Source organism: Macaca thibetana, chromosome 10 (genome assembly GCF_024542745.1).
Source record: "Macaca thibetana thibetana isolate TM-01 chromosome 10, ASM2454274v1, whole genome shotgun sequence".
NCBI lineage: Eukaryota > Metazoa > Chordata > Mammalia > Primates > Cercopithecidae > Macaca > Macaca thibetana.
The window spans coordinates 77,981,185-78,001,438 of NC_065587.1; the positions used below are offsets into that span (position 1 = coordinate 77,981,185).

Here is a 20,254-nt window from a genome sequence, read left to right on the forward strand (position 1 = left end):
TTCCAAGTTCCACACAGAAGGAGGAGAGGCCAGGCTCCTCTCTGCTACAAACATTGTGAACATCCCGAGGCCCTACTTCAGTGGGCAGGCTGGTTGGAGTTTCTTCAGGGACCCCCTATGAGCTGGCTGTCTCTAAACCAGACGTTCTCTTGTTCTCCGCGTGGCCCAAGAGGTGAGGAACAACGGGGTAGGGGAAAGAGAGCCTAAGAGAGGGCTAAAGAGAGGACCAAGAGCTATAAAAAATTCTGGCTATGCCTACGTGATTCTGCAACTTATACCCTGTGGGCTCCTCCTGCCCATATGTTCACCTTCAAGCCCATAGTGCCCTTAGCTATTTACAGCAGACCTTTCTTATGTATTGATTTTGGTCTATGGTTTCCTTATTTTATCTGGTGCCTTCAGATTTAAATATATATATATATATATATATATATATATATATATATATATATATATGCACATCTTGTTATTTTGTGGGATTTGGAGAGAACGGAAACTTCCCAAATGATCACCTCTGGTATTTCTTGATTATGATATCTCCAGGTTTAGAGAAAAGAAAGCAAGTTGGAGGTCAGACAAAGGGAAGAAGAAAAAACTGTATTCCACATATTTGAAGAAAAGCTTCCGTAAACACAGAAATGCAAAGTGATTAACCATCCTCAATTGTTTTTCCATTTTATGTACTAATGAGCTACTCTTTTCATTTTTAGGTCTTGAATATAATCATGGCCAAACCTTATGAATTTAACTGGCAGAAGGAAGTTCCTTCCTTTTTGCAAGAAGGAGCAGTTTTTGACAGATACGAAGAGGTAAATAAGTGTTATTAATCTTTTCTCTCAAAACATTCTAATAATTATTAAGTTTCAATTACAGTATTGAGTACATATTCTTTGACATAAGTAAGAACATCTTTAGGATTTATAGGTTGGAGTTGTTGAAAAGAAGCAAGTTATGAGATAGAGTAATAATGATAATGATACTATAAATTTTTGAGTGCTCGCTATGTGCCAGATGACCTTCTAAAATTTTGTGTGTATGATTTTTTAAAATTTTTTACAACAACCTTATGAGGTTGTTGCTATTAATATTCTCAGTTTACAGATGGGTTTTATGTAGTAACAGTTTTAGCTTAATGCAGTGCTTTTGGCAGTCTTTCTACATATAACTTTGTATGTGTTATAAATGTAATAGTGATTGAACTTTGTGCCAGTCATTGCTTTGTTCATTTCATTGATACAAACCATTTTGACCAAAGCTTTGCATGCCTCTGATTCTATCATTTATTGTCTGTGCCCTTGCAAGGTGGTGATGGCTCCAGACTTTCTATAGAGCAGGGGCTTTGGGCCACCAATCTGTTCAGAATGGCTGGGTAGGTGAATTAAAGCCTCATTTGCATTGTAAATGCATGATTTTTCTTCTATTGTACTTGAATTTGAGGTGACTTTGGAAGGGGTGTATAATGAAATTGATGTTTCCTTTACCGCAAAGTTGAATGTAAAACATATTAAAACTTCATTTAGAGTCAGAGTTGGTTATTTCAAAATCAATGAAATGTCTAACGTGGCTAATTCGCTGATCTTCCCAGAGGTCGAGATTGTCAGATGCGGAAACTAGGTCTTCTGTGAGCTGACATAGCTTAATACTTGTTGACTTAATTTTTCTGCAGGGTGTATTATAGTACTCTCTAGATTTACAGGATAGTCACTTTTTCAGTAAACAAAATTGTGAATGCTAAGGATGGACCTAAACATGGTCACTATTCCTTGTTTGAATTAAAATATTGAAGTGATGACTGTTCATATATCTGAAATTGAAATAACAGTAAACTACATTCTGCTATAAGATGAAACAATAATATTCTGCCATCCAGAGATAAGCACTGTTCATTCTTTTGCAGTTTTCTTCTAGTCTTTTTTCATATTTGTTTTTCTTTTTTTCTCTCTCCCATGGTCGAGATCATAGAGTAATATTTTAAAAATATAAAGCAGATCCCATTTCTCCTGTGTTTAAAATGCTTCCATCACTTCCCATTGTAGCATAAAGGGAAGTTCACAGAATGAAATATAAGGTCTTCTATAATTTGGCTCCTGCTTAATTACCTCACATTCATTTCTCTCCGGTTTCCAACATACACCGTATACTTCAACTATAGCAAACCACTTACAGTTTCCCCCATAAGCTATTCTACTACATGGTTTGTTTATGCTACTCCCTCTTCCTGAAATGCATTTGCTCCGACTGATTTGATTGGTGAACTCCTCTCGTCCCAGAACCCAGATAAGAAATCTCCACTTCTGTGATACCTTCCTTGACCCATTCAATAAGAGGCGATAACTTATTTTTTGCCACCACTGAGCTACCCTTGCATATTTTACACTGCCTTCACATTTTATTTAATGTTTCTTTCTCTCAAACTATTCTCTGAGTTTCTTGAAGTCAAGGATCGTATTTTACTTATCTTTTTCTCTCCAGGTACTAGCAGAATACCTGTAACCACCAAACTCTTTGTAGATGTCTAGCATCTAAAATGATTTTAGATCCAGTTGATTCCAATTCAGACTAATAATTCAGAGAAGGTAATTTTGAAAAGATTACATGCAATCATTGGTTCAGTATATCTCATACTGTTATGTAAGGAAAAGCTATTGGAGAATAAAGTACTCGACAAAAGTGAAATGTGATTTGATGAACCAGAGATTCATTTGAATCCTTTTTATTTCTTGTGATTTTTTGGTTGTTAATCATCACAGCTCATATTAGGAAATACTGATCACCTGTGCTTCTAAAGGCATTTGCTTTTCCTCTGGATTCCTCTGCAAACTAGGCAAAGTTAGAAGAAAAGAACCCTTGAACAAGTATTAAATACAATGTAACTAAGCTTTCAACTCTTTCAAGTGCTATTTTACTAGGATTTTGAGCAAAAACGTTTTAACTTTATAAAACAAACATGTGTCTTCATGATAACATACCAAACCACAAAGCCAAAGAATATTTCAAGCTGGATGACAGACTGCTTAAAATAAAAATTATTTCCCACTCCTATAAGACTCAGTTCTTTAGAGCCAGAGCCATGAAAACATTTAAGGCAACAAAATGTAAGCAGAAAAGGTTCATTTCTATGGTTGGTACGTGAACAGCCATGAGGGATTACAGCTGAAAGCCAGTGGGAGGAACAAGAATTAGAGAAACAAAACCCAAGCATCCCTAAAGTGTACCTTTTGTGAAGGGGCGTAAATGCTGTCAGCACCATATGATAACTAATGTTATCATCATGAACTCAAATAGCAGCAAAAATAAAATTATATTCCTTGTATTTGTTTAAAGAAAGCAGCTGGGCTCAATGGCTCACGCTTGTAATCCCAGCACTTTGGGAGGCCGAGGCGGGCAGATCACTAGGTCTGGAGTTTGAGACCATCCTGGCTAACGCAGTGAAACGCTGTTTCTACTAAAAATACAAAAAAATTAGCGAGGCATGGTGGCACATGCCTGTAGTCCCAGCTACTTGGGAGGCTGAGGCAGGAGAATCCCTTGAACCCAAGAGGCAGAGGTTGCAGTGAGCCAAGATCATGCCCCCGCACTCCAGCCTGGGTGATAGAGTGAGACTGTGTCTCCAAAAAAAAAAAAAAAAAAAAAAAAAAAAAGAAGCAGAGAGGTATCTTAAACAGTGAGTAAGCCACTGTTTTAAAAATAGTCAATAAATGTAGTAAGTGCAAATGCATTTAAAGTTTATTTTATTATTTCTGCTTTACTGAGGAATTATTTTTGAGGCAGCCAGATTTTTACAAATGACCTAAGTGGTAGGCTGTGTTGTAGCATCTGATTGTATTGCCATAACACTTCTAATTCTGTACTTCTCTAACTTTACTTGACTTACACATTACTTAAATGCAAAATATATTTTGTTTCCTAAGTGATGCTTAACATTAAATCTTTAAAATAGAGATTCGTCTCTTGTGGAGGAGAGAAATAGCAGTGCTTTTAAAAATACATGCAACCCAGATATCTCTAACTAAACCAGCCCCCTGACTTTCCTATAATATCCACATTAAAGATCTGTAGAACCCATTCCCTGTCAGGTCAGGGCCTTCCTAGTCTTTCCTAGAATTCCTAGGTGCTTACCCACTCTTGGTGATGACTTATGTCTTCAAGTGCTTCATTACCATTCACTTTCCAGGACTGTTGACTACTCTAATTTGTTTTCTTTCCTAAATCCATTTTAACATCAAATCCCAGAAGCAGAAGGATGTTGTATAAAGTAGACATTTTACTGAAGATTTAGTGGCAGCAGAGGAGAATTGCATCACACACCAGGACAACTTTAAGATTAAAAATCAGAGATCACGCTGAATAAATTTCATTAGCCAGCCCAGCCAGGGGTGTCTCTCTTTTTTCTTCTTTGTCCCTCTCCTCCATAAAGATGCATGTTCCTGTTTCCTTTATTTTATTTTAATCACACTCAGAGTCCTTTTTCACTTTTCCAGATGCTTTTTTCTTAACTGTTAAGCATTTTCTCTCTCTCAATCTAAAGAAGGAAAGTTCAAAATTCAAGTCCCCTCTCATCCTGAGCTGTTTGGCCCCCCTTCCACCTCAAACTCTCCCACTCAGACTCTCCTGATATCTTCCCTTTTGTATAAGCCTGAAAGTCAAAGTATGTCCTTAAAACAAACAAAATATAAAAAGAGCTTTATTCTTAAGAAAAAGACTGCCATCATCGATAAGTGTTCACCAACAGGACTTTCCACAGTGATAGAAATGGTCTACATTTGTGTTGCTGTTATGGCAGCCACATGTGACTGTTCAGCACTTGAAATGTGACTACTGGGACTGAGGGACTTAAGTTTTTAATCTTACATAATTTAAATTCAAATTTATATAGGTACATGGGCCTAGTGGCTTTCTTATTGGATAGCATAGACAATCAACTCAAACTATAACCAGATTTAAAAATTCCTTTCTCCTTTCTTGGCACTAAGAAGCATTCTCAGTATATTCCATTGGAATCTACAGAATTCATCAGCCAGTCCTTCTTAGTGACAGCCAGAGCAGGGGTTCAAATGTTTTATAGATGACTCACCTCAGCCACTGACCTCGTCTTTCCCACATCATAAATCCCAGCTTGGGCTACCCCTTCTTCTTGCCCATGGAACTTTCTTGTATCTGAGTCAAGCTGCCTAGATGGAGTCCCTTTTTCTAGCAAAGTCTTGGTCTTCTTGGTCTTTATACTAGCCTCCCCACCTTCCACCCTACACACACACACACACACACGCAGTGGAGGAAAACTGAGACAATTATTGCAGGTGTCAGGATCAAAGGAGTATCAAAGTGCTGGGTCAATACAAACCTAAAGTCAGGCACAGTGGGACAGGTTGACTTTGGCCTCTTTCCAAGGTGGTTCTGAAATCAAATTGTGAGCAGCCACACCATGAAGCTCAGAAAAGATCAAGCAGCCTACACCCCACAGGCTGTTCATCAGAAAAGCAAAGTGCTTTCCGAATACGATTTTCAAGACTTAAAAACACAAGCCTCATATAAAGTATTTTGATTAAAAGATATATTTAACTAATCAGTGAGAACATTAACAGGATGATAAAGCTAGTTCCAAGAGCACTTGAGGAAGAGAGTTTTACATAGGAAAGGAAAGGAAAAGAAAAGTGAAATAAGTTTTGTCAAAATTAGATACAAAACTGGCTAATGTCCTGTAAGGCAATAAAACTATAACCTATTAGAGATTTGCCTTTTTTTACTGGACACAAGTCATCTACATCACTATAGAATAACAGCAGAAAAATGCTATCTATTAAACTTCAAAGAATCTAGGTCCTAAACAACAGTAAATAGTAGATCAAACCAAAAATACATTTTTCTATAGAAGTAAATCATTCTTAGGTATGCCTCTTCAATCATGCTTTGACGTTACAATGAAAAGAGGGATAGCCATCTTTATATATTATTTTTAAGCTTTAGATAATTTAAACTAAATTATGAAACAGTGTCCAGATATACCTGTATTTACACTAAAAGATACTTACAGAGTCTTCTAAATGATAATAATCATAATAATTTTAGTTTTTCAACTTTCATAATCAACCTAAAGGTAGACAAAACATTTAATTATTTTTGACCAAACATAACAAAAAAGCTGTTACCTTTATTTAAAGTAAGGGTGCCAGACAGATGCTGGAAATTAGAAGGAACTTGGAGAAACAGAGGAAAGGCCAGAGGCTTAATATTCTTAGCAAGAGGGAAGGTTGATAGTTGATGTACAATAGAGGCTTACATATATGATTTAAAGTATAAAAGTAGCCAACCACAAACCAAAAATAAAATAATTTCAAATTTGGAGTTGGGGGAGAAAAAATAGTGAAAATGTGTTAAATGGAGTTAAATTGCTGTGTTTTTATCCCAAGAAACCGATTTCTGCATGTTCCTTGTGGATAATTGCTTTAGTTGCTGGCTGTCTTGCCATGAGTCATGTTTTCTTAAGCTCCTGTCCCTATTCGAGTTGGACATACAGAACAGAAACATGTTGGTGCCACTTTATTATGCACTGCAGTAAGTACTGGCTTCATAGTTTGGACAGCAGCTGTACTCACCGCTATACCGCCAACACCACTGGCTGGGCTTCTCAGTTTTAAACTCCAGGCTTTCAGCACGTGGCCCCTGAAGCCCTTTCACTCTCACCCCTCCACTTTGTTCCACTTGCATATTGTGATGAGAACCTTGTGGTGTGAGAGGAGAGGATGGGGCAACAGGGCTGGGGGACTGACCCCAGCAGCCTCAGTGAGGAGGCCCCTTTCAGGCTGAGTCTTGATAGGTGAGTCAGTCAACCACTCAAAGCACAGCTAAGAAGAAGGGAGAGGCCAGGGCTTCTGCAAAGGCATGAATATGACAGCACATTCTAATGAGGGGTAAGGGGATTGTCCAGGTAGGGCAGAGGGTAGGGCGGTGGAGTACAGGGGTGAAGGCACAGAGACAGCCAGTGTCCACACCATCAATGGGTTTACTTTCCAGCCCAGGACATTGGCATTTGATTCTGAAAGCTCTAGGGAACCTTTGATGGGGTTTCAGCAGGGCAGTGGTCAGTTCTGGATGACCAGTGACAAGTGGATGCGGCTGGATTCCTTGTGGGAGTAGTCTGGGGGTTAGTGTTGGACTTGAAGGACTTAATGGACAGTCAGTCATACATATGGAGAAATAAGGGAGGATTTCGAGTATAGGAATAAATGAGAATATTTTTCTAACCTGGTAGATGTAGAAGATGTGAGAGAGTAATTGTAGAATGAGGTTGGAATTTCTAGCACAGGAACTGGACAGCTCTGATGCAAGGTGGAGGGAATGCCAGAGAAGGGGGTACATGTATGGATACATGTATATTGTTTCTTTCTGAAATGACGAAGAACCAAAAGCAAAAGCGATACCTTCTGTAGTACCTAAGAAGCATTTTGTATATAATCACATTAATACTAGTTAAAAATACATTGCACAGAAAGGGAAGAACATAATAAATGATCCAAGAGGACGAACATGTGGGCGCATCTTCCTCTCTCAGTCCTCCTCTGTCAGGGGGATTGTTGCTGCCTGATGGGATGGGATGAAAGAATGAGGACCCCAAGACCCTCACAGTCACAGGCTTCCTTCACTCACCCTCTCATGTGGGTGATACTGCATTCCTCAGGGTATGAGGACCCCAAGACCCTCACAGTCATGGGCTTCCTTCACTCACCCTCTCATGTGGATGATACTGCATTCCTCAGGGTAGAGGAATTTTTTTTTTTTTTTTTTTTTTTGAGATGGAATTTCGCTCTTGTCACCCAAGCTGGAGTGCAATGGCATGATCTTGGCTCCCTGCAACCTCTGCCTCCTGGGTTCAAGCAATTCTTCTGCCTCAGTCTCCCGAGTATCTGGAATTACAAGCATGCGCCACCATGCCTGGCTAGGTTTTGTATTTTTAGTAGAGATGGTGAAGAAAAAGTATCTCTGACAGAATATTCTGAATTATAATTAGCGGTAAGATTGTAAATGTGTATACTTATATGAGTCTATCACACACTCTGTATATTGTATGTGAATTATATTAGAATCATTAGGCTACAACAACCAATATAGCAACTTAATGATGATAAACAATCTTGAGTACAGTTGGCCCTTTAACGTTAAATTCGGAAATGTTTTAAAGTCATTACAACTTAATCCATGGTGCGAACCACTGCTCTAGAAGACTGAGCTAGAGCAATGAACATGACAAAGTCTCAGTCCTTTGGGAGTGTATGGTCCAGCAGGAGAAGACCAACAACAAACAAATAAGCATAGAAATGAATGGTTTCCAGCAGTGTTCGATACTATTATGTTACTAAAAGGAGTGATCGAAGGATCAGAGAGACAGGCAGACACTGAGGAGTGGGGGAGGGGACATTGCTGTGCGTTGGGTGGTCAGAGCAGGCCCTATTCAGGAGGTGACATTTGAAGTTGTAGCTGAATGATAAGAAGGAGCTAGATTGGCCGGGCGCAGTGGCTCACACCTATAATCCCAGCACTTTGGGAGGCTGAGGCATGCAGATCACCTGAGATCAGGAGTTCGAGACCAGCCTGGCCAACATATCAAAACCCCGTCTCTACTAAAAATGTAAAAATTAGCCAGGCATGGTGGTGCGCACCTGTAGTCCCAGCAACTTGGAAAGCTAAGGCACAAAAATCGTTTGAACCTGGGAGGCAGAGGTTGCGATGAACTGAAATTGCGCCACTACATTCCAGCACTCCAGCCTGGGCAACAAAACGAGACTCAGTCTAAAAAAAAAAAAAAAAAAAAAAAAAAAGCCAGTTTGACCAAGAACTAAGGGAAGAGCACTCCACGACATGGAAACAGCAAATGCCAGGCCCTGAGGCAAACGTAGTCTTGGCATGTCAAAAGAAGAGCACCAAGGGTGGAGTGAGCATCATGGGCAGGGTGTGGTAAGGGTGGAATTCTGAGAAGCAGGCAGAGGCCCCCTCATGTGGAGCAGTAGTTCTCTCAGAGTGTGGTCCCCAAGCTAGCGTCATCAGCACCACCCCGAACCTTATTAGAGATGCGCATTCTCAGGCCCATCCCACGGACCTACCGAATCAGGAACTGGCCCAGGCATATGTGTATTAACAAGCCCTTCAAGGAAGTCCGGTGCACACTTAAGTATGAGAATAAATGGTGTAGGACCAGGCAGAGGTGTTTGGATTTCATTCTGATTGCTATGGAAAGCCATTTTCAAGAGACTGGCATGATCGGATTTACATTTTGGAGACAGTTACTCTGGCGGCCGTACAGAGGATGATTTGTAGGCGGGCTCCAAAAGGTTGGAGAAGACCAAGACTTTAACGAAGGTGAGCTAGAGGTTTCATCCTTCCTTTTCCTGACTATGTCTCCATGGGCAATTTTCTTAACATCTCTGTGCCAGAAAAATAAGGGATGTTAAGGTGGACGGGTCAAAGAATATCAGTTGTTCTCCTTAAGATTCTACGAGTCTGCACACACCTGCCAGTCACCTTTCTTGTCAGCACAGCTGTGTGACTTCTTCCTGAGGTGAGAAGAAAGCCAAGGCCAGGCATCTGAGCACTGCCTCAGTTGGCCTGAACACTGAAACAACCTAAAGCACCAAAAACTAAGATCAGCCAGGTTTTTGCAAACAAAATAAAACAAAACAAAAACAAACATTCAGGCCTCTTCCTTCTTCTAGACCAGCCTTTTAAATGACAGTGCTGATAATGTTATCTGGTCTCTCATGCCCCCAAAGCTCAGAACTCATTGTCATCCAAGCATGAGACCTTTAAGGAAAGGTTTGTAGGGTAGGTCATCTCATACTGAAAAGTCATAGAGCCGGGTCACCATACTTTTTCTGTAAGGGACCACATATTAAATAGTTTAGATTTTATGAGTCCTGCAGCCTCTGTTACAGCTACTTTACTTTGTCATTGTAGCCCAGTAGCAGCCATAGAACATAATATGTAAATAAATGAGCAGGCACCTGGATTAGAAGACAAACAATACCACATAGAAATGAGTAACAAATTGGTTTTGATGGTAATGGTAATAATGAAATGATTTTAGTTTCAAGTAATTATTTTTACTCCTCATGTTCTCTTACTACTGTATTGTATTTTTAAGTTAGTCATCCTCTATTTCTTTTCCTTATCTTGATAGATCATTTTATCAGTTTATCAGCTTTTGCTGCATACGTAACAGACGGCTCACCTTTCTTTTCTAAGATGCTCTCATTTTTGTGGTCGGGGGAGCAGGGCCTTGCTCTTCTCATTTTCATGTCTCTTCCCTCTCTGTGAAGTTTCTTTGGGCTTGCTTTTATTTCTTCACAAAAGTAGAAGATAATTCTATTTCCTGGAGGAATGGAAGCATCTCCCCCATGAAACAGTGTCTCGGTCAGTTTCATGGAAGGTGGTAATCGTTGAGATCCATGCTTCAAGGGTGCAAGAAGGACATCTTATTCATGCAAAGATGTGAGACGCATCCATTAGGAAACTAGACAAGGAAATCTGGGGTCCCACTAGATTTACAAGGAGCTTGTGGAAACAACACAAGACAGGAAGAAAGTATGGAAACAATGTGGGCAATTAAATTAAAATATAGGTGTAAGCACCAAGGGGTTCTTCCTGCCAGCTGCACAAAGAAAGAATACAGCATCGTAGTAAAGAAAGAGTTTGGGCAGGTGCAGTGGCTCACGCCTGTAATCCCAACACTTTGGGAGGCAAAGATGGGCAGATCACTTGAGGTCAGGAGTGGGAGACCAGCCTGGCCAATATGGTGAAACCCTGCCTCTACTAAAAACACAAAGATTAGCTGGGCGTGGTGGCAGGTGCCTGTAATCCCAGCTACTCAGGAGGCTGAGGTGGGAGAATCACTTGAACCCTGGGACATAGATTGTAGTGAGCCCAGATTGCGCTATTGCACTCCAGCCCGGGTGACAGTAACAGAGAAAGACTCTGTCTCAAAAAAAAAAAAAAAAAGAGTTTAATAGAGACAAGGCCAGCCACACCACATGGGAGATGAGTTAGTACTCAAGTCATCTGGTCCAAAGCTGCTAGGTTAGGGGTTTTTTTAAAGGCAGTTTAGGGAAGAGGAGGTGGGGGAGGGGGTTACACTTCTGCTGGTTGGATGGGGCAAGGATTACATCATGCTGAATTGCTTCTGGTTGGGGCCATAGGAGTGGGGTTGGCAAGTGCAGGTGGGTCCAGGTGGAGACATGGGTGTGAGGCATGCAAAAGAAAACCTGAAAAGATATCTCAAAAGGCCAATCTTAGGTTCTACAATAGCAATGTTATTTGCAGAAGTAACCGAGGACGTTGCATATCTTCTAACCTCCAGAATAATGGCTGACAGTCGTATGTGTCTGCGCCTTAGCAGGACTCAGGCCCTCCCCTCAAACAAAAGTGGTTGGTTTTTGGGCAAGGCCTATTATCATTTAAACTGTAGCCTAAACGTCTTCCAAAGTTCCAAAGCCCAGGAATAATTAAGGAAAAGGCAAGATAGGAGGTGGGATAGCTCAGCTGTGTTAATTTTTCTCACTGATATAATTTTTGCAAAGGCAGTTTCATGAGGAACTAGCTGAGGATCTACTTAGGTCTCTCAAGTACTACTGTACTATGCTAAAGAATTAAACTCAATGGCCAGAATTACAGTGCTGATTCTCTATTGCTTCTTCTCAACCTGCAGTGTAAAGAGGAAAATGCTCAATATTAGTTACCTCAAGCTGTGTCTGTGGGCCACAGGTGAATAGGAGGGTGTTGGCCAGGGCATCCTTTTAATTAGGGTTGATGAGTGCAGTCTTACAGATCATCAGGCTAGTGGTGAAGAGACCCTAAGGACATCCTGATTTCATTCTCTTTGCACATCTCTTTGGAATTGCACTCTGTTAAGGCATGTGGTGTAGCCATTGAATTAACAGAGTTCATTCAACTGTGAACAAATGAACAGTCAGATGAAATATACAGCACATGTAAAAGTGAATACTTTTTCCTGTTGAGCAATCTAGGGAGAAATTTTTTTTTTTTAATCAAGTTAATAATTCTGAAGCCCCTTCTCAAGTGATAAAATTGCATTTCTTTAAACCTGTGCAATTTCATCCTCTGAACTCCCTGTTCCTGAAAATTCTGAGGAATTATTTTTGTCATTACTTGTTTTGGTTGTTTTAGAGAGAGTGCTGTATTAGTGAGGGTTCTCCGGAGAAACAGAGCCAATGGGATATATAGAGATATATAGGTAGGAAGAGATTTATTCTGAAGGATTGGCTCACACGATTATGAAGGCTGAGAAGTCTTATGTTGTCTGTCTATAAGCTAGAGGCCTAGGAAAAACAGTAGGGCAGTTCCAGTTCTAACCTGAAAGACCAGAGAACCAGGGGAGCCAATGGTGTGTAAGTGTCAGTTGAGTCCAAAGGCCCCAGAACCAGGGGCATCAGTATCCAAGGCCAGGATAAGATGAATGTCCCAGATCAAGAGAGTGAATTCATTCTTCCTCCACCATTTTGTTCGATTCAGGCTCTCCATGGATTGGATGATGCCCTCCTGTATTTGGCAGATCTTCTTTATTCAGTGCATCAATTCAAACACAAATCTCTTCCAGAAACAGCCTCACAGACACACTCGGAAGTAATATTTTATCAGCCATCAGCCTTAGCCCAGTCAAGTTGACACATAAAATTAATCATGACAGGTGTTTTTTAGCACGGGCAGTAGTAAATCACTACTACTTTGAGCACTCAGTAGGTGCTGGAACTTGCACTTGACAAATGGTATAAATGATCAGGAAAGGATCCTGATCTAGACCCTGAGAGAGAGGATTCTTGGATCTCACCCAAGAAAGAATAGAGGTGAGTCCACAGAGTAAAGTGAAAGCAAGTTTATTAAGAAAGTAAAAAAACAAAACAATCACTATTCCATAGACAGAGCAGCCCTGAAAGATGCTGGTTGGCTATTTTTATGGTTATTTCTTGATCATATGCTAAACAAGGGGTGGATTATTCATGAGTTTTCCAGGAAAGGGGTGGTAATTCCTGGAACTGACGGTTCCTCCCCTTGTTAGACTATATAGGGTAACTTCTGGACATTGCCATGGCATTTGTAAACTGTCTTTTAGCATGCTAATGCATTAATATTAACATATAATGAGCAATGAAGGCAACCAGAGGTCACTTTCTTCTAACTATCCTAGTTTTGGCAGCTTTTGGCCGGCTTCCTTACTGCATCCTGTTTTATCAGTGGGGTCTTTGTAACCTGTGTCTTGTGCTGACCTCCTCTCTAGTCCTGTAACTAATAATGCCTAACCTCCTGGGAATGCAGCCCAGTGGGTCTCAGCCTCGTTTTACCCAGCCCTGTTCAAGATGGAGTGGTTCTGGCTCCAGTGCCTCTGATTTAAACATTATTTCACTTAAGCCTCAAAACAACCCTGTTTTAAGTAGGTCTTTTTAGCTTCCTTTTGCAGTTTATAAAACTGGGGTTTAAAATGGTTAAGCATGTTGCTTGAGGTTTCATAGGCTGGTTACAGACTTCGCAGAAAAATGACCTGCCAGCTAGCCTACAGTGGATCTCCAAGTACGGTTTCAGACAGCATCAGCAACATTTGTGAGCTTGCTAGAAATGCAGATTATTAGGCCCCACCCCAGACCTACAGAATCAAAAACTCTGTGGGGAGGGTCCAGCAAGCTGTGTTTTAAGAACCCTCTCAGTGATTCTGATGATGCAGCTCAAGTTTGAGAACCTAGGCCTAGGGAAAGGTAAGGAATTGTAGACTTACTAGAAGGAAACAAAATTAGATCCATTTAAAGTTCTTTACAGCTAATCTTCCTCAAACGGGCAACACAGATAAAAGGGTGAAAACTGTTGAATAAAAGAGACTTCTTTATCTGGGCTGAACATATTAGATTTATTGAGCCCTTGGCACAGTGCAAAGTACTTGACATCAGTCATCTCTTTAAACCCTCGGGTGGTTGTGAGGACTAAATGAGATTTTCCACAGTTTACAGATGAGGAAAGAGAAGCTTAGGTCACTTAAGAATTGCCTGTTAATCAACTTATATTACGTGATGGAGCTAGCATCCAGAACTAGTGTATTGCTAAAGAGAACATACACAGATCACACAGCTTTATGACCCAGAATGGCTGTCAGCAGAGAAACATGTTTTTGAAGGTATATGTGATGTATAAAATACATAATTAAAAAGTCTTTCTAAAGTTCATTAATAGGCTGAAACCAAAGACCTGTTTAACTTTTTTACTCACCATTTGCTTTATTTATTCTAGACCATAAGTATTATACTACTAAGTCTAGATGTTCTTAGTCCAGTTCTTTTAGGGAAATGAGAATGGGAAGACTGTATTTTTCATATAATTTCCCCCACATTCCCCTAAGAAAACTGATACCTCTACCTTATGATCAATAGAAATCAGCCAGTAAGAAAAGGAAAGTATTTACCAGGGCTTTTTTAGGTTTTTGTTTGTTTGTTTGTTTTTGTTTTGAGACAGAGTCTCACTCTGTCACCAGGCTGGAGTGCTGTGGCATGATCTGTGCTCACTGCAACCTCTACCTTCCGAGTTCAAGCAATTCTCCTGCCTCAGCCTCCCAAGTAGCTGGGACGGGACTACAGTTGTGCACCACCACGCCCAGCTAATTTTTGTATTTTTAGTAGAAAGGGGGTTTCACCATGTTGGCCAGGTTGGTCTCGAACTTTTGACCTCATGATCTGCCTGCCTCAGCCTCCCAAAGTGCTGGGATTGCAGGTGTGAGAGCCACTGTGCCTGGCCTTTCTTTTTTTTCTTTTTGTTTTTGTTTGTCTTTTTTTTTTTTTTTTTTTTTTTTTGAGACAGGACCTCACTCTGTCATGTAGGTTGGCATACAATGGCACAATCATAGCTTACTGCAACCTCTAACTCCTGGGCTCAAGCAATTCTCTTGCCTCAGCCTCCCTCCCGAGTAGCTGAGATTACAGGCAAGAGCCACCATACCCAGCTATTTTTTTTTTTTTTTTTTGTAGAGACAGGGTCTCGCTATGTTGACCAGGCTGGTCTCGAACTACTGGGCTCAAGTGAGCCTCCTGCCTTGGCCTCCCAGAGTACTGGGATTATAGGCATGAGCCACTGTGCCTGGCCCCTAGTCTTTAATTTTTTAGGAGGGGGGAAACTAGGTAAAATGTACTATATATTGATGGAAATAGACTTAAAATATTGTCAGCAGGAAAGCCCATCTTTTTAATATTCACTTTAATAAACTAACAAGGAACATATAATTTATAAACTACTTTCTCTTAAAGCCATAAATAGTAAGCACGTGCTCTGAAATGCTGCTTTGTCAAGAACGTTAATTGAAGCAGATGGGCAGAGTCAGTATAGCTTCCCAGGTCCAGCCTGCATTCTCTTTCTACTGCGGAGTTACCCTGAGGACAGCATGCTGGCACCTCCATGGTTCTTCTGCTGTCGATCTTTTTTCTCCCAAGTACCTGAAAGGGCAGGTGATCCTCTTAACTTTGTAGACATGTGAAAAGGAGACTCGTTTTTGAATGCTCACCAAAAGCCAAGTTGCCAGGATATTGTTTGCAAATACAGAGAGGGTTTTTGTACTAAGTGGTATTTAAGGTAAAATCTTTGCCAAAGAACTCTATCCAAAAGCTTGAAATACACATACTTGGTTAAGGGAATGCATTTGGAGTTAAACAGAAATAGGTTCAGTTTTGGCTTTGCTACTCAAGAGATGTGACCATGAGTCAGTCTTACACCCACCAAGTACTAAGCCACAGCTTCCTTGTTTGAAAAATGGGAGTGGTAATACCTACCTCACATTGCCATCATAAGGAATAAGTAAGATGGATTTTTTTTTTTAGAATGGAAGTCAGGTTATGCCCTTCTTTTGGTTTAAGTCTTTAATGGGTTTCCACCTCATTCCAAGTAATTTCCGAAGTTCTTTCTGTGTCCTGCAAGTCCCCTACATGACCTACCATTTCACTGTCCCATTGATGTTCCCTGAGCATTCTAGGCACACTGCGACCTCAGGGCCTTTGCACTTGCTGTTCTCCCTCTGGACTGCTTTCCCCTGTACAGTCGTCATGGTTCACTTCCTCACTTCATGCTGTTTCTGTTAAAATATCACATTGTCCTAGAGGCCTTCTTACTCACCTACACACACAGGCTCCTGACCCTTCTGGATGTTTTAATTGTTATATTTATCACTACCTGATAACTTACCCTTTTTTGTTCATTGCTAAAATCCTTCTAGAAGATAACCCCTGAGAACAGACTTTGTTTCCTGCTATATCCCCACCAGGGAATTAATTCATCACCCAACAAATATTTCATAAGTACCTACTATGATCCAGCAATTCCTTAGTAACTTATCTGAGACTGAAATTCATTGATACTTGCATGCTTCCTAATTTTTAAGGAATTTTAAATGTCCCAAAGAACTGGAACTGAAAATGCCATTTTGGAACGTAGAGAAAGGTTAAGCCAGAGACACTATCTGTGGCAGCTATGGAGGTGTGTCGCTTAAATCTCCTTTCAAGAGGCAGCTGCCCCAGGAGTCCCCTCATTGGACAGTTTTGCTGCAGGGTCTTTAGCACCCTCAAAATGTCCGTGCCCAGGCTGTACTGAACATGGCAAGGTGCTGCAGTTGGGCCTTTCCTGCCCAAGTGAGGCTCCTCTGGTGGGCGGTCTGTGCTCTACAGCTGCAATCCAGCTGGCGATGTTCTCAGCTGCACTGCAATCTGAGACAATTCCTCCCCAGTTCTCCCTGCTCCCTCCTCTCCTCTCTCAGGTGTTTGTGAGGCCTGGTTGGGAGGCTCTCCTTGTCACTCAGCTTCTCTCCCCTTTCTCTTTCACAGGCATTTGCCCTAATGGATTGCTCACTTTTCCAATTCTGTCTTGTGGTTTGTTTCTAGATGGAGCAGCCCTTCCCTGAGGGTAAGAGGGCCTCAGGATAAGCCTTCAGGACTCCGCTGCCATTTCCTGAGGCCAACTCTGAGCTCACTGCAGAATGCTCTAGGTGGTAGCAGTGGTTCTTGTGTGATGTTCCAGTAATTGCTGCACTTATTTTAGACACAGTAAAAAGTGACAGAGCCAGCACTGACCCTAAGAGCCAGTGAGGACTATGTATCTTTAAGGCCTAAATATAAGCTATTTCAGAAGACAGAAGTCCAACAGGAGTGACGTATCATGTAGCTCTTGTGGGGGGGGGAGAAGCATGTTCAAAAGCTGCATTATTTAAATGAGAAATGCATATATTTAGAGGGAAATTCTATAAAAGTCATTTGAGATTCCTTTTCTTTCAATGCCGTATTCAGCATTGTCTGTTATCTCTGTATATCAATAGTTTAAAATATTCTTTCATAGACCTGCCTTTTCAGAAACATCTTCTATGTCACTATATTTTTAATTACTTTCTCAGTGTAATTTATTATGCTGGAACTAATTGTGTTTTAATTAGAAATGCTTTGCTAAAGAGAAGAACTCATCAGTTTGCGGTCGTGTTTCTGTGCAACTACAAAGCACGTCTCCTGTTTTTCTTAGGATTTTTTTATGAGGGGACAGCCACATAATGTGTTTTTAATATTTGTTGTAAATATTTATTAAAAATCCTGTTTACTTGCCTCCATAACTCTAAGTTGTTCCTCTTTAATTTTTGCTTATTTTAGTTGCTATGGCAACTGTTTTGACTACTGTGACAGTTTTCCTGCCTAAGAAAGTTACTTTGAGTGACCACCCACTCCTCTTGAAAACACATTTCGCTTTCTCCTTCCTTCTGCACGCTGAGAGGTAGTTGTTGAATATTTTAGGAATAATTTCTTCACCTCTTTTCTGGCAAGAGTCAGGGAACCCTCCCAGAATCTGAGCATCCAGATTTTGCCTCACAATCCCCACAGCAGAGACGCTTCAGGGAGGGAAAACGTCCTAGACAGATCCAGAGTGTTCAGCATTTCAAACTGGCCTCCTTTACAAATCAAGTCCCAAAGATTTAACATCTATATCGTCAAGTAAAAGATCAAGTGGGAATCCTTAGCTATTAGTGACCATAAAGTCAGTCGTTAGAAACAGTTTGGCCTCTCCCAGGTGACTAATCTGGGCGTTTCATTTCTCCCCCAGATTCAATCATAGTTAAGCTGATTAAGTTCTCAAAGAACCAAGGATCTTTCTGAGACCTTGCATCTAAGTTCTTTCAGGCTGCTATAACAAAATGCCGTACACTCAGCAGCTATAACCAACACATTTATCCCTCACAGTTCTGGAGGCTGCGATGCTTAAGATCAAGGTGCTGGTAGATTCGGTGTCTGGTAAGAGCCCATTTCCGGATTCCAAGATGACACGTGCTCGCTGTGTCCTCACACGGTGGATGAAAGGGGCAGCCGTCTCCCTGGATTCTTTTATAAGGGTACTAATCCCATTCATCTCCCAAGGCTCCCACTTCCTAATTCCATCACATTTGGGGTTAGGATTTCAGCATATGAATTTTTGGTGGGAGAGAGCACAAACATTCAGACCATAGGATCTTGGTAAGCACCATTAGGCCAAATTTTATTTTATTTTTTAAATATGTAATATGAGAGCTCAGAAAAGATGGTATACCTTCCTTTGTTGCTTTTCAATAGCCTTCATCGACTCTTCCAAGCCAGGTCACTTAGAAAGTTGATGACGCTGTTTATTCCTGAGGTAAGAATACAATGAAAAGGGTGGATTAAATCTTTCCACTTGACACTAGAGTAAGCGTTCTCTGTATCTCACTGTCATTGCTGGAGCGGGCACTTTAAATGCTCGTGGTTGATTACGGAGGGAGAGACATTTTCATTTTCGTTCCTATGGGATTTGGAATGGAAGAGAGACCGCAGGTTTATCACCTTTAGAAGTTGCTGAATAACTCACTTCACTGACCTCTTGTCATCTGAGAATGTGCTCTGTTGTGTCAGGGAGACGCAGGGCAGAGTCTCCCCACCCAGGAATGACCTCTTCTGTTCACTATACCCCAACATGCCCTTGAAAAGGGGAGAAAATGACAACTGTGTTGTGATGACTCGTCTGTGGCAGCGGCTTCTTGGCCTGATTGTAGACTGAGGCCGGCTTAGGCAGAGCGGGATGGAGGAGTTGGAGCAGGAGCAAACACAAGCTGACCTCCTGTGCAGAAACCACATTTTCAACAAGTCTAAGTCAACCCAGAGTTACAAACTCTGGGTTTCCCTTATGCTTAGCTTTGTATTCTAGCTCGCTGGAAATAGACATGCACTAATACCATTGTTCTTTCTAAAGATCTGCATAACAGAAATGGATTCCTTGTCCAAATGTATTTGTAGTTCTGTCTCATATTACATATTATCTGCATCCTCTTGGGTGACTTGCCTAACCTCAGTTAACATCAGTTTTCTCATCTGTAAGGTAGGAAAATGGTGTTTACCTCATTTGTCTTTGGTCTTTAATAATAATCAGTATTAGTAGCCTTAATAATGATTACTATTACTGTGTTTCATATTAATAATCAATACTGGGCCAGGTGCAGTGGCTCATGCTTATTAATCCAGTGCTTTGGGAGGCTGAGGCAGGAGGACTGCTTGAAGCCAGGAGTTCGAGTTCATCCTGGAGAACATAGCAAAACTCTGTCTCTACAAAAAAAAGAGATTTTTTTTTTTTTAATTAGCCAGCCATGATGGTGAATGCCTGTAGTCCTAGCTACTCATGAGCCTGAGGCAGCAGGATTGCTTGAGCACAGGAGTTTGAGGCTGCAGTGCTATGATTGTACCGGGAGTTTAAAGCTGGAGTGCTATGATTGTACCACTGCACTCCAGCCTGGATGACAGCAAAATTCTGTCTCTTAAAAAAAATCAATACTGGCCGGGCGCGGTGGCTCACGCCTGTAGTCTCAGCACTTTGGATGGCCGAGGTGGGTGGATCACGAGGTTCAGGGGATCGAGACCATCCTGGCTAACACAGTGAAACCCCATCTCTACTAAAAATACAAAAAATTAGCTGGACATGGTGTCAGGCGCCTGTAGTCCCAGCTACTCGGGAGGCTGAGGCAGGAGTATGGTGTGAACCCAGGAGGCAGAGGTTGCAGTGAGCCAAGATGGCGCCACTGCACTCCAGCCTGGGCGACAGAGCAAGACTTCATCTCAAAATAAATAAAATAAAATAAAATAAATAAAATACAAATTTACTTACTTTAGACTATGTGTCAAGCACTCTAATGCCCAGAAATTACCTGTGAGATAGGTATTATGGTTGATGTTGTCGTCTCCATTTTTAGAGA

General features: G+C 41.0%; 2 protein-coding genes across 20 annotated transcripts in view; both read left to right on the top strand.

The window, feature by feature from the left end:
- Positions 1 to 20,254, top strand: part of PLCB4 (phospholipase C beta 4) — a 411,761-nt gene that overhangs the window by 237,000 nt on the left and 154,507 nt on the right. For all 19 annotated transcript variants that reach the window (XM_050745049.1, XM_050807506.1, XM_050807512.1 and 16 more), the window contains one exon: positions 711 to 809. In XM_050745049.1, coding sequence (XP_050601006.1) covers positions 726 to 809 — 84 coding nt within the window. In that variant the 5' untranslated portion in view covers positions 711 to 725. The remainder of the gene's footprint in view (positions 1 to 710; positions 810 to 20,254) is intronic.
- Positions 13,238 to 20,254, top strand: part of LAMP5 (lysosomal associated membrane protein family member 5) — a 210,034-nt gene continuing 203,017 nt past the window's right edge. The window contains exon 1 of the mRNA XM_050745066.1: positions 13,238 to 13,241. The gene's annotated coding sequence lies outside the window, so the exon portion shown is untranslated. The remainder of the gene's footprint in view (positions 13,242 to 20,254) is intronic.